Source organism: Lithobates pipiens, unplaced genomic scaffold (genome assembly GCF_037356315.1).
Source record: "Lithobates pipiens isolate NorthernLeopardFrog02 unplaced genomic scaffold, aLitPip1_a1.2 Scaffold_65, whole genome shotgun sequence".
Classification (NCBI taxonomy): Eukaryota; Metazoa; Chordata; class Amphibia; order Anura; family Ranidae; genus Lithobates; species Lithobates pipiens.
Genome location: NW_027507887.1, coordinates 1,096,070 through 1,111,352, shown reverse-complemented (window position 1 = coordinate 1,111,352; position 15,283 = coordinate 1,096,070). Strand labels below are relative to the sequence as shown.

The 15,283-nt window shown below is 40.3% G+C and overlaps 1 protein-coding gene across 1 annotated transcript in view; it reads left to right on the top strand.

The window, feature by feature from the left end:
* The window catches only part of LOC143958927 (scavenger receptor cysteine-rich domain-containing group B protein-like), a 107,044-nt gene that overhangs the window by 32,706 nt on the left and 59,055 nt on the right, over positions 1-15,283 (top strand). Inside the window, exons 2-3 of the mRNA XM_077467912.1 lie at positions 2,198-2,230; positions 9,993-10,298. Of these exons, the coding sequence (XP_077324038.1) occupies positions 2,198-2,230; positions 9,993-10,298 (339 nt within the window). The remainder of the gene's footprint in view (positions 1-2,197; positions 2,231-9,992; positions 10,299-15,283) is intronic.

The following is a 15,283-nucleotide window of genomic DNA, read 5'->3' as shown; positions in this document are numbered from 1 at the left end:
TTCCTATCCTGGGTGACCTCCTCTTTTAAATATTTAAGGGTGCATGTTACCCCACAACCCCTAGATTACGTCACCCTCAACTTATCACCACTACTGTGTCGTATAAGGGATAAAACCAAAATATGGTCAAAGCTCAAAATTTCACTGGTGGGAAGAGTCGATCTCATAAAAAAATGTTTTATGCCACAGCTCCTTTACATCCTGTATAATACCCCCATGGTTGTCCCGCTAAAAACATTTTGTATCATAAATTCACTTTTCCGCTCCTTTTTTTGGCTTAACAAACCTACGAGGGTCAAGCTCAAGCAACTGCAAAAACATAAAGAGAGTGGGGGTTTGCCCAACCTTTGGTTATATTACTTGGCAGCTCAGTTGCAACACATCTCTTGGGCTTTGCCCATGGAGTCAGCCGATGAAGGGGGGAGAGTGAACCCGACCACAGCTCTGTTGCACCATGTCACAGGGGTGCACAGTGTGGCCACGGGTTTGGAGGCGCTGGCTTTTGCTAAATACAACAAGCTTTTCCCACCTATGTGTTGATGCAGAAGGTGTGGAATAAAGCCAGGCAGCTGCAAGATATCACAGGATTCACAGGTCATAGCCCTATTTGGGACAATGGGCACTATAAGGAGCTGCATTTTTTGCCGTGTGGTACAAGATGGAAGCAGTATGGAGTTACAAATCTGGTACATATCTTCTCCAGCAGCAAACTGCACTCCTTTACATCTTTGCAGACTAAATTCAACCTCCCTCAATCAATGTATTTCCCATACCTACAGTTACATCATGTCATCCGGGCACATTTAGATGGGTCCCTATGGGTCCTATCCCTGCCCCCTATCTTTCATTATATGACAGAGATTTCTCACTTTAGGGGATTTATTTCCCCAGTGTTACACCATGCTTATGTCCACGCACTTGAAGGGCTTCCCAACCAGAGTGGCACCCCTATGTGAGAGTGAAGAGGGCACGTTTGAGGACAATCGGTGGGGGGAAGCACTACAGGTGATTCAACTGTTTCCTTTTAATATGGCACAACATCTGCCTGGCTGTACATTGTATTGTGGGCACACTTTACCCCTGCAAGGCTGTGTAGGAAGGATCTAAGAGAAAACTCAGAGTGTTCTAGGTGCTCTAAAGACCATGGTGATCTTATATATCTATTGTGGCGCTGCCCCAAGCTACATCTATATTGGTCAGGAGTTGTCGCTACCATTAATAAGGTATTTCAGGTCAATGTCCCGATGGATCCTAAACCCTGTATATTGGGAATTCTAGATGACCTCCATTGAGGAAATCCCTAAACGAGCCATATCCAGAGCACTCTTTCAGGCACGCAAGCTTATCCTTAGACACCGAAAAGGAACAAAGCCTCCTACTTTAAGAGAATGGACAACTCAAATGGGGGACACCCTGCGCTTGGGGAAGTACATTTTCCAGTAGAGGGGTCGCCCAGAAAAGTTCAACACTTTATGGTCCTCATGGATAGATACTCCCAGCCTTAACCCAGTGGATTTGGCCTTGGAGAGACTGTTTCTCTAGCGTGGAAGATCACAATATAACATTTTGGATTATGCTTGTCAATACTTTTCCTGGAACCTAAACTGTTGGATTGTATATTATTGTTTACTTCAATAAAACTTTTGAGAAAACATTTTTTTACAAAAGCATTTTGCCAAGTAGCCCATGACATTTGTCTCGTGATTTCAAGAACATCTGCAGCTTTCCTTGAAATTGATGTTTGTGTTCCAGGCTATAATTATAACTGTGAGAGCCTATGTAAATGCTATGGAGCCTAAGGACAAGGGGCCCCTGATGGTCTACAAAGGATTTGTAAAATAATAAAAACACTCCTGCTGTATTTCATTTTCCTACTTCTCACTCTAAAAAACAAAGCTGGCTAAAAATACAGGACTGCTTTTTGTGCATTGATCTACTCACCTATGTCAGCTGCTATGGAGTTACTCTTTCTGTGTGCATGGAGTGAGGTGCAGCAACACACAACACAATCAAAACTGCATTAAACATATTTAGTTTGTAGACGTTTTTTTCCATCTGTAGTATGATTTTATAGATGCTGTAAGGACAAATAAAGGAGTGCAGTTTAAAATATAGGGTTAGAAATGGTTTCAGAAAGAAAACTTTTTTTTACCTGTATGTTATACTATTACTAACACACCCTTATTTTGTTTTGTAGAAACGATATCTGTGATGAGAAGAGAAGAGGCGGGTGAGATTATATTACTACTTAAGTTGTCTAGATAATATTTTACTACTAAACATGAATAGAAGTGCTGACTGGACTCAGGCTAAAATGTAGTAAAACTACCTGAAATTTACAAACATTAACGTGTTACTAAACCCTCAACAGTAAAATAAGCCTGTATATGCAGTAAAGCATGCTTGTTATATTCACTGTGGAACCTAAGGGGTTAATCCTCCACATTGTGTAAAAAGGCTGGTTGATCCTGTCTCCTCTGATCCTCCCCTTCTTCCACTGTCCCCAATATATCTCCTGATAGTACAGAGGCTAGGGGACAAGCTGCACATGCTCAGTTTGGTGTGTATTGTTAAAGAGTTTTTATTTTTCTTGAGAGGGTGCATGTGATCAGCACAGGACCAGTTAGAATTGTCTGGACAGAGGGTCAGGGGCCCTGCATCCTCATAGGACAATCATGGGAGAATGAAAACTCATTGTACAAGCTTTAACCAGACACTGATAGAAGTCACAAGACTGCACTAACTGCTGACAAGAAAAGGTATTCAGCAGGTTATATTTACTAAAACCATTGCATTTCCATGTTCTGTGTACTGTGGGAGACCAACTATATTGAATGCAGGGTCCTGGGTTTAGTAAAACTTTATTAGATCTATCTCTCCATTAACTCATGCTCTGTCTTTTAACAGGGGCAAACGTTTAGGTGATAATAGAGGTCTTTGACATTTTTAAAGTAAAAAATGACACTATATCTGGGGATCTGTAAAAATGATTTGACTCATGAGCTATGGCATGTTATTGCCATCATCCCGAAAATGATACATATAATTGGATAACACCTCAAATTTATTGGGATTTTTAAGGCAATATAGAAAAAAATACTAAAATATATATGAAAAAATATATAAATTTTTATTACAACTATCAAAAGATATTACAAAACCACAATGATCCATAAAATAACAGTGTTGTGCTAACATATGTGTATGGCATAGAATGTTACTACATGCGTAGACTCTATCCAGCAAAACAGGCAGCTCTTTTCCAACGCGTTTCGAAAAATGTGCATTAACAATTTCTTCTTCAGGGAAGCCACTGTCTGCAAGCACACAACAAGCAATGAATATTACAGAAATTACATATATACAGATGACATGATACTTTGAAACCCAATACTTGAATACTCACATGCTATTTCTGTACCATCAGATTTTTCGAACAGTCATTCAGATGAGATTCAGATGGGAATCTCATCTGAATGACTGTTCGAAAAATCTGATGATGTTATTACAGAGAGAATATAGACAACAACTAGAGGAATTGAATATAGAGATTGACACTCTCTGTGCTCGTTTAGTCCCTTTAAAAATACATGAGGACTATGCGAGCCTAGAGGCAAAATTAAGAGACCATCTGAAGTAATATGGGAAATCAATCCTTCAAAAAAAAGAGAGGAAATATTGGAGGGATAAAAATGCATTTAGCGAAAATCGGGCATACAAATGGCAACAGACCAATAAAAATAAAATTGGTAACAAAAATGCAACCAAAACACATGAATTCAAGAATGACTATAATTCAGACACACCCTCCAATGATTCCTCGTCTTCGGCTTCCTCTCGTATGGAGGGACCAATGACAAAAAGAAAGGGTCCTTTTGCGAAAACACAAGACATAGACCATGAAACCCAACAGGTTACAAAAAAACGTACAACTGAAGTTCAACAAGGCCCACATCTATCTAAAAATGAGGGGCCGTCAAGAAATCTAAGAGATAGGAAAGATAACCTGAAAACTATTCCATCTGAGAAAAATAGAAATACCAAAAGCCCTAAGGAATTAGGGGCGGTTCCAAAAACACAAAAACAATTAGATGATTTTTTAGACAAAATAGTTCCAACCCAAACTCCAGTCCTAACCCAGTCTTAGAAGTAGAAACATGTACTAATATAGGTGAAGGTGGTTTAAACATCATAAATCTATCGTCACATACACTCACGGCTATTGAAAGCCAGGTGCTTTCACTTGGGCTGTCATTTTGCCCTAATAAATCATTAGATGACTTTGAAGTCATCAAAGACATTAACTTATTTGCACGTAAGGTACTCTTTAAATGCTTCTATAGCAAACAACCAAAACCAGAGGTTATTTCATCTAATCTTACAGCAGCTGATTTTAGGGCCCTGCGTGACCTTAATCAGCTGCTGCAGGAAAATGAATCAGTGCTGGAAGATTGGGAAGAGGAAATTGATAGTGAAGATAGTTCAGACGAAGATCTTGAGCAGAGTTCCCCACCTGTGATAAAAAAAGTATACAAGAAAAAATCCAATAAATTTCCCCCATTGAGTTCCAATCCAGCCCTAGCATTGTTCGTCAGGTTGACAACTAAAGTAATCAAAAAAATGAAAAAGGATAAGGGTAAGCAAAAAATCTTAATTTAGAACAGAAACATGCGCTAAAATCACTCCAGGACAATGTAGAAATTACAATAAAACAATAAGACAAAGGGGGTAACATCGTTTTAATGGATAACTCCATGTATGAAGCCATGTGCCTTAAAATCCTTAACGATCGGAAATGCTACTGTAGAATTTCGGCGTACTGTGTAGACAAATATAATCAAAAATTCTATGACCTGGTGGATGGAGCCTACAGAGATGGTGCCATTACTGTAGAGATGTGGGATTTTATACGTACTAAATATCCAAGAATACCTACCATGTATGCACTACCAAAAATACATAAAAATATTCAGAATCCCCCGGGCAGACCAATTATCTCTGATAATGGCTGTATCTCGGAGGCTGCAAGCCAGGTCATAGATGATCATCTGAGCCCACACGTTTTGGAATTAGCATCATACACTAAAGATACTATCCATTTATTGCAAATCCTGGAGGATTTGATAATCCCGGATACAGCAATATTGGTAACCATAGACGTTGAATCTCTCTACAATAGCATTCCCCACGATTTAGGAATAAAGGCAATACAACGAGTTTTACAACAAAGGTCAACTACCGAATGGAAATTTAATGAGTTTATTTTATTAATGCTTGACTTCATACTTAGACATAATGTTTTTTTATTTAAAGGATCCCACTACCTCCAGGTACAAGGGGTGGCCATGGGTACATGTTGCGCATCCTCTTATGCCAACTTGTACCTGGGGGAGTGGGAAAAAACCTTCTTGTCTGATGAGGCATGGGCCACATACACTAAGTACATCGTACTGTGGCAACGTTATATTGACGATGTATTTATGGTTTGGAATGGCCCGGAGGAAATATTAAAAACTTGTCTTGAAGTGATGAATCAAAATAATCTGAATCTTTTTTTCACTATGTCCTATAATCGGACCCAAATTGATTTCTTAGACATTACCATCATGAAAGATGCAGTGGGGCAACTCACTACAAAATTATTCAGGAAGGAAACTTCCGGCAACACGCTTTTGCATGCCGGCAGTTTCCATCCGGAATCTTTTAAAAAATTCATTCCATATAGTCAAATGTTGCGAATTAAACGCAACTGTACAACCAATGAAGCCTTTCAAAAAGAGGCGGATGAATTGAGCAAAAGATTATTGCTACGGGGATATACAAAAACCTGCCTGAAAAAGGCCTTCAACCGTGTTCAAAATCAAGATAGACAAACTTTGCTATTTGGTAAAAGTAAACCTAAGAAGAACGAGAATACAACTAGATTAATATTACGGTTTTCAAACGAGCATGACAAAATAAAAAATGTTCTTACAAAATATTGGTCAATATTAACAGAGGATCCAATATTATCGACGGTTGTTACCCCAAAACCTCAAATCACCTTTCGTAAGGCCGGCTCTCTTGGGGATTCATTGATACAAAGCGAATATAAGGGTAACCAACGCCTAGATCCGTGCAAAACTTGGGGAACATACCCATGTGGGTCTTGTTCCTGCTGTGAATACATAAAACAACGGACTACTTTCAAGTTACCTAACGGTGAGAGTTTTCGACTAAAACACTTCGCTAATTGCAAAACTAAAGGCGTTGTTTACCTGTTTCAATGTGAGTGCGGGGCTTTCTACATTGGAAAGACCAAACAAGAATTAGGCCAACGTATTAGTAAACACTTGTCTGCCATGAGGATCTGCAACCTCTATCTCCCTTTGGGGAGACATATTGCGGACGCTCATGCATATAGGATGCCGGTTGTAAACTTTACTGTGATAGACCGGGTACATATACCTATCAGAGGGGGGGATTGGAACAAGACACTCTTGCAACGTGAAATGCGTTGGATCAAATTCTTGGAAGTTACAATTTATCCAGGGCTTAATGAAACAGAGAGCTTCAGGCCATTCCTGGAGGGCTATGTTTCAGGTAAAACTGAATGATTAGCTGGTTGGTGGACAATTGGGCTCCTTACCCAGATGTGATTCTGTTTCTCTGTTTTTTTTTCTTTCTTATCAACAATATAAAAATAAAATACATTTGTATCTTTATACACAATTTTCTTTATGTGAACAATTCTTGATGTCTTTAACATGTTTTTAAGTGATTTATAATAGGTTTGGTGGGATCTGTGGTCACCGCGTTCCCGGCACAGGTAAGCCCATCGGGGTGGTTTTGTTGGGAGGGCGCTGTGGTTGGGGTTATTTTTACCCCTTTCTTCGCTCCCCTTTTCTTTGCCACTAATTTGGGCATTGGTTTTCGTTCCCGATAGCCACTGTGTGTGGCATCTGGAGGTTTATCCAGTTTATTCCTGTGTCGGTGGTTTTAGTTCTTGCCTTAGTGACACACTGCAGGTGACAAATCTAATTGGTGTATCTGTATTAGTTATGGTCACTTTTGTGGATTAATTTCCACATGCCCATTAATTTGAGTCTATTAGGATGAGCCCCCTTTCAAATGGATTGCAATAGATTTAGCGATTCATTTTGTAGTGTTTATTTCCTCCCATGTATTCTTATAATAACTTGCAGTCATTGCTTACAGTCATTGCCCAGTAAGATGTTTTCTCCAGGAAGTACAAAAGTTTTTTTTTGTGTGTCACTTCCGGTTCCGGGAAATGACGTCATTTCCGGTTCCGGACGGAAGTGACGTCACTTCCGGTTCCGGCGGAAGTGGCCATACCGGAAGTGATGTAAATGGCGGCAAAAACGCTGCGATTTTGACCAATAAGAATCTATATACCTGGAGCAATCACCTGGGTGATCCCCAATGAAAAAAAGTTATTGTTGAAAAGAGGAGGAGCTCTTCGGAGAACCTCCAATCAGAATGAAGTGGTTAGAGAGATGGGAGGAGCCTCTGTGTTGATTGGAGGAAGTTTTTTGGCGCCAATCCACTCAATAAGGGCTATTTAAGGCAGACGCCAGAAGCTCTAAGTAGGTGGGAATTTCTCCTATGTCCTTTGGATGCCCTAGATTCGGTGATATTCGTATAAAACTAGGAAACGATTGAACCTTGTTATGGCGGTAAGCTACACTTTGGGAATCTCTGTCCTATGTTAGATGTAAGGCTAGGGAGTAGACTAAAATGTTTCTTGGTTCTTTTTGTTGTAGTTCTTTTAGACAAGATTGAGGTTTATACAACATAACATCTTCCTATTTCATGGGCCATTGGACATTTGTGCAAAGGAATCTTTTATTCCCATCCTTTGTTGAGTTCATTTGGACTCCAGGGCTTTGAATGCGGTGACCTTGCAAACAGATCCATACTATCCTTACCATCTCCACGTTTGTGGCTCAATCCCCTCCTCTCTTGGCCTGTCTTTCCGTTTCTGGAACGGTCGCCTAAAGAGGAGATAGTGCCTACTTTTGGTACAGAAATAGCATGTGAGTATTCAAGTATTGGGTTTCAATGTATCATGTCATCTGTATATATGTAATTTCTGTAATATTCATTGCTTGTTGTGTGCTTGCAGACAGTGGCTTCCCTGAAGAAGAAATTGTTAATGCACATTTTTCGAAACGCGTAGGAAAAGAGCTGCCTGTTTTGCTGGATAGAGTCTACGCATGTAGTAACATTCTATGCCATACACATATGTTAGCACAACACTGTTATTTTATGGATCATTGTGGTTTTGTAATATCTTTTGATAGTTGTAATAAAGATTTATATATTTTTTCATATAGATTTTAGTATTTTTTTCTATATTGCCTTAAAAATCTCAATAAATTTGAGGTGTTATCCAATTATATCTGGAGATCTGTACCACTGCAATGGCCCAAAGAGCTAGTACATCCTATAATGTTTGAAAACTAGAATATTCTTCTTTTTTGCTGCTCAGCAATACACATTTAAATAAATCTGCAAGGTTCAATGCTGAGTATCAGTATGGTTCCTTGGGTTTTACAAGGATAGATCCAAGGGCTATAGCCACATTATACAAGCCCACATCCTTATTTATCACACAACTTTGCACCTGTAGACTTTTATGAGGTTGTGTAGTAAATACAGATCTGGTCTGGTACACTAAAGCTGCATATTACCTTTACTCTTGCCCTTAGTTTCAATAATGAAACAGAACCATTTAGACATCCCTTAGCTAATTTCACAACTTCACAGCTCTGTTACATCGACCAAGAAAATTGAAATGTGCTTTAAATGATTGTATAACATAGCTCTAAAGTTATTTCTAAAAACTGCTATATTAAAAGGAAAATCATTTTTTTATATGGTTTGAATGCCCTTACAGTCAAATGTCCATGGACAGATTTGCATGTTTAAAGTGTATGTAAACCCTAACAATGAACTTCTCCTATTTGCTCCCTTTGGTCTTTTTATATATCATTTTTTTATGTCTTGATAAGTGCAAAACAACCTATTGATCTTGTCAGAAAATCAGAGCTGTGCAGTGACCTGCAGACTTTCTGTCTTCCATGTTCTGTGTACAGGGGGTCACCGAGTTGCGAACGGGTTAGGGACTGCCTGTTTGTTTCTAAGTCAGATTTGTTCGTAATTCAGACGCACATGCGCAGAACAGGGTTTTCCAATGTTTTACACTGTTTTCCGCTGTTTTCCCATGTGCCCGCCAGCGCCACCTGCCATTCATAAGTAGGAGTTGTTCGCAAGTCAGTGGTTCGTAACTCGGAGACCCACTGTACTGTGGAAGACCAGATATAGTGAATGCAGGGTCCTGGGTTTAGTAACACTTTAACTGCATTATTATTATTATTATATTTGACTGCAATGTTAACCAAAAAATAAAGTGATCAAATATTTAAAGGTTTTTATTTTATCAGAAGATATAATTTAGACTGGAGTTGTGCAATTTACCATGTGCACTCTTGCATTATCCCTTATACTGTCACTACAAAAATTTGTTTGTAAATTTGCAATATCAGCACTGGCCCGACACAGCGTTATTAGAACTAGGCCAAGACACCCTGGATCCATTCCTATTGAGCCACGAATGGGTGTCAATCTTTTAGTTTTGCAGTTCTATGTAATAGGACCATGGTATGCTGTTTGAGATAATAAAAGTTGCCTGAATGATGTTTGTCTGATTATCATTCGTAAGTAGCAAACAGATCCATAGTGTGAGCAGAGGCTCATTTGACATCTTTATGTTATTTAATTTCAGTGTAAAGGTTATGTAGTTTAAAGCTGATGATATTTTAAAAGTATAGAAGTACAGATTCGATTCATAGTGGAATATTTCTTTGTGCTTTACGTTTGACTGTATTACAGGAATAGCATAATGCAAAAGGTTGGGCAAGGCTTCTGAAAAAACAAATTTATGTAGTAATGCAAATTCAAGCATTTTCATTGATTTATTTTTCCTGCAGAAATACGATTAATGAATGGAGCAAGCCGCTGCCAGGGAAGAGTTGAAGTTCTATACAATGGAACCTGGGGAACAGTGTGTGATGACGATTGGGACATTGTAGATGCAAATGTGGTTTGTCGACAGCTGGGTTGTGGCCATGCTATATCTGAACCCAACCGGCTCCTTTTTGGTCAAGGCACAGGACCAATTTACCTAGATAATGTGGACTGCAAAGGAAGAGAAACAGAACTAAGCCAGTGCAGAAGCCTTGGATGGGGAGTTCATAACTGTTATCACTATGAGGATGTCGCTGTCACCTGTAATGGTAAAAAGGTTTGGTTCCAGTCTGTCATAGAAATGATTGGATAAAAGGTTATATGTTTTATTATGATATTTATATATGATAAGACATGAATAATATCAATGTGTACCAGTTGTGTTCGGGGAACAGCATATATTGGGACTGATTTTGTTCCCCATAGTAATAGGTGATTACCTACATTTTGTCATTGCCAGTTTAGGAATAAAAAAAGTTCAAAATGGCATTCTGTTGTTGAACAGTATATTTAATATACAAAAGGCAGTTTGAGCCAAGTTTAATTAAAATACATTTAATAACATTTTATACCAGATGCCTCTGTAACTTTTACAATACAATAATGATGTTTACAATATAATTGTATTGATAGACCACTTGAGCCCTGGCCACTCTTTTATAATGGGACTGTATTTACATATTTAAGTCCTAATGCCAAGTTAAGTTGCCTGTTGTCAGTGGGGTTGTGCACTAGTACTGCTGGTGATTGGAGTGATTGGAGATTAGAGAACATCCCCCCTCTTCGATCTGCACCAGAACTCCCAAACGTGTAAAAAGTTTGGAGCCGAGATGAAAACTTGAAATATCAAAAGTCCCCATTTTAAAGGCTTATATGCAAATTATTGGCCATAAAAAGGGTATGGGGGACCAGGTACTGCTCTGGGGGACATGTATCTATACAAATATTGTTTTTTTTTTTTTAATTGTTTTTACAGGAGCAGTGATTTTAATGATGCTTAACCACTTTCAGACCGGACCATTTTGCTGGTCAATGACCAGAGGTCTTTTTACAATTTGGCACTGCGCTGCTTTAACTGGTAATTGCGCGGTCATGCAATGTTGTACCCAAACAAAATTTGCGTCCTTTTTTTCCCACAAATAGAGCTTTCTTTTAAAGGTATTTGACTGACTCTGCGATTTTTATTTTTTGCGATATAAACGTAAAAAGACCGCAAATTTTGAAAAAAAATGATATTTTCTACTTTTTGTTATTAGAAAAATCCAATAAACTCAATTTTAGTCATACATTTAGGCCAAAATGTATTCAGCCACATGTCTTTGGTAAAAAAAAGTCAATAACTGTATATTTATTGGTTTGCGCAAAAGTTGTCACATCTACAAACTAAGGTACGTTTTCTGGAATTTACGCAGCTTTTAGTTTATGACTGCCTATCTCATTTCTTGAGGTGCTAAAATGGCAGGGCAGTACTAAACCTCCCCAAATGACCCCATTTTGGAAAGTAGACACCCTAAGGAAATTGATAAGAGGCATGTTGAGCCCATTGAATATTTTATTTTTTTGCCTCAAGCGATTGAATAATGACAAAAAAAAATATTTTTATTTTTTTACACAAAGTTGTCACTAAATGATATATTGCTCACACATGCCATGGTTATATGTGGAATTGTACCCCAAAATACATTCTGCTGCTTCTCCTGAGTACGGGGATACCACATGTGGTCGACTTTTTGGATGCCTAGCCACGTACGGGGCCCCGAAAACCAAGCACCGCCTTCAGGATTTCTAAGAGCATACATTTGTAATTTCACTCCTCACTACCTATCACAGTTTTGAAGGCCATAAAATGCCAAGATGGCACAAAACACCCACAAATGACCCCATTTTAGAAAGTAGACACCCCAAGCTATTTGCTGAGAGGCATGTTGAGTCCATGGAATATTTTATATTTTGCCACAAGTTGCGGGAAAATTACAAACTTTTATTTATTTATTTATTTTTTCACAAAGTTGTCACTAAATGATATATTGCTCACACATGCTATGGGCATATGTGAAATGACACCCCAAAATAAATTTTGCTGCTTCTCCTGAGTACGGGGATACCACATATGTGGGACTTTTTGGGAGCCTAGCCACGTACGGGGCCCCGAAAACCAAGCACCGCCTTCAGGCTTTCTAAGGGCGTAAATTTTTTACTTCACTCCTCACTACCTATTACAGTTTTGAAGGCCATAAAATGCCAAGATGGCACAAAACACCCACAAATGACCCCATTTTAGAAAGTAGACACCCCAAGCTATTTGCTGAGAGGCATGTTAAGTCCATGGAATATTTTATATTTTGCCACAAGTTGCGGGAAAATTACAAACTTTTATTTATTTATTTATTTTTTTCACAAAGTTGTCACTAAATGATATATTGCTCACACATGCTATGGGCATATGTGAAATGACACCCCAAAATTAATTCTGCTGCTTCTCCTGAGTACGGGGATACCACATATGTGGGACTTTTTGGGAGCCTAGCCGCGTACGGGGCCCCGAAAACCAAGCACCGCCTTCAGGCTTTCTAAGGGCGTACATTTTTGACTTCACTTCTCACTACCTATTACAGTTTTGAAGGCCATAAAATGCCAAGATGGCACAAAACCCCCACAAATGACCCCATTTTAGAAAGTAGACACCCCAAGCTATTTGCTGAGAGGCATGTTGAGTCCATGGAATGATTTATATTTTGCCACAAGTTGCGGGAATATTACAAACTTTTTTTTTTTTTCACAAAGTTGTCACTAAATGATATATTGCTCACACATGCCATGGGCATATGTGAAATGACACCCCAAAATTAATTCTGCTGCTTCTCCTGAGTACGGGGATACCACATATGTGGGACTTTTTGGGAGCCTAGCCGCGTACGGGGCCCCGAAAACCAAGCACCGCCTTCAGGCTTTCTAAGGGCGTACATTTTTGACTTCACTTCTCACTACCTATTACAGTTTTGAAGGCCATAAAATGCCAAGATGGCACAAAACCCCCACAAATGACCCCATTTTAGAAAGTAGACACCCCAAGCTATTTGCTGAGAGGCATGTTGAGTCCATGGAATGATTTATATTTTGCCACAAGTTGCGGGAATATTACAAACTTTTTTTTTTTTTCACAAAGTTGTCACTAAATGATATATTGCTCACACATGCCATGGGCATATGTGAAATGACACCCCAAAATAAATTCTGCTACTTCTCCTGAGTACGGGGATACCACATGTGTGGGATTTTTTGGGAGCCTAGCCGCGTACGGGGCCCCGAAAACCAAGCACTGCCTTCAGGATTTCTAAGGGTGTAAATTTTTAATTTTACTCCTCACTACCTATCGCAGTTTTGAAGGCCATAAAATGCTAAGATGGCACAAACCCCCCCCCCCCAAATGACCCCATTTTGGAAAGTAGACACCCCTAAATTTAGGGGTACACTAGTGAGACTCACAGGTAAAAAAGCACCTAGGCTGTCAGCGACTGTATCAAAGTGTGAACCCAGCCTTAGTGACACTGGCGACGGGGGGTGATCACGGGGTTAAACCTTTATTGGGGGGGTTAGGGGGGTACCCTAGAACTAAAGGGGGCTAACCCTAACTGCCCTAACAGTTATTACAGTCACAAATGAGACCAATTCAAAAAAAAAAATACAATTGGTGTCACTGTGACTGGGGGTGCAGGGGTGATTGGGGGGTGATCGGGGGGTGAAGGGGGGGGTGAGAGTGTGCCTGGCATGTTCTACTGTATTGTGTAGTGTTGGTGCAACTCACCGATCCTCTCTCCTCGGTGCCGGAATGAAAAATACCGACACGGAGGAGAGATTACATCACTTCCTCTGCCTGTGTTTACATTACAGGAGAGGAAGTGATGTCACGCTGCACTTCCATTCGTCAGAAGCGATCGCGAGGGGGTGGCCATGAACGAATGGCCGCCCCCTCATCCCGGATCGCTCCTGAACGGATTCCGACCGCCGCTGGCACCGGGGGGGGGGCCCGATCGGGCCCCCAACCCGCGGGAAGGCAGGGACGTACAGGTCCGCCCATATGCCTGCCCGTGCCATTCTGTCGACGTACATCGTCGTGCGGCGGTCGGCAACTGGTTAAAGTGAAACCATAATAAATAAAAAAATCCATTAAATATAGTGCCTGGGGGTCCCCTTAGTCTGCCTGTAAAGTAGCGCACCTGTACCATGTATAGAACCTGCTGCAGCAAAACTGACATTTTTTAAGGAAAAAAAAATTACATTTAAATTGCCGGAAATACAATACCATTGTCGGATATACACAAATGTAAAAAACAACAATGTGGGGGTCCCCCCAATCCATACCAGGCCCTTTGGGTCTGGAAGTTTTTTAAGGGGAACCCCATGACAAAATAAAAAAAATCTAAATCCATATCAGACCCTTTTCCGAGCATGCAGCTTGACAGGTCAGGAAATTGGGGAGAATGAGCGAGCGCACCCTTTCATAAACCATACCAGGCCACATGCCCTCAACCTAGGGGGTGCGTTGGGGCAGGGGGCCTCTTCACGACAACCCTGAGCTGTGGTTGTGGGGGTCTGTGGGCAGGGGGCTTATCAGAATCTTGAAGACCCCTTTAACAAGGGAGGCCCAAGATCCAACCCCCTATGTCAATGAGTATGCGGTACATAGTACCCCTACCCATTCACCAAAAAAGTGTAAAAATAAATAAAAACACAATTCCTATATTAAAAATAAAAAAATTATTTCCCCCAATGTAGATCCATCAACAATCATGACACCCGCCGCCACTGCTTGACACAGAAAAAAAATGCTCCGCCCTCATGACTACCTGCACTGCTGTTTGACAGTTCTTATATAGGTAAGGGGTGAAGCCACCTGGCGATGTCACCTTGTGGCAAAGCCTCCATGTGATGTCACTGAGCGGTTCATGCTGGGTCGATGATGTCACAAGGGGGAGCTGCCACCAGGTGAAATCGCCAGGTGGCCCGCCCCTTACCTATATAAGAACTGTTAAACGGCAGAGCAAGTAGTTGGCAGTTAGCTTTGTCAAAAACTGTGTGTGTTTTTATTTCTTGTTGACACTTTTTTGGTGAATGAGTAGGGGTACAAATTGCTCCTACTGATTCACATGAGTGAAGTGGGATCTGGGGGCCCTTTATTAAAGGGGGCTTCCAGATTCTGATAAGCCTCCAGCCTGCAGACCCCCACAACCACAGCCCAGGGTTGTGGGGAATA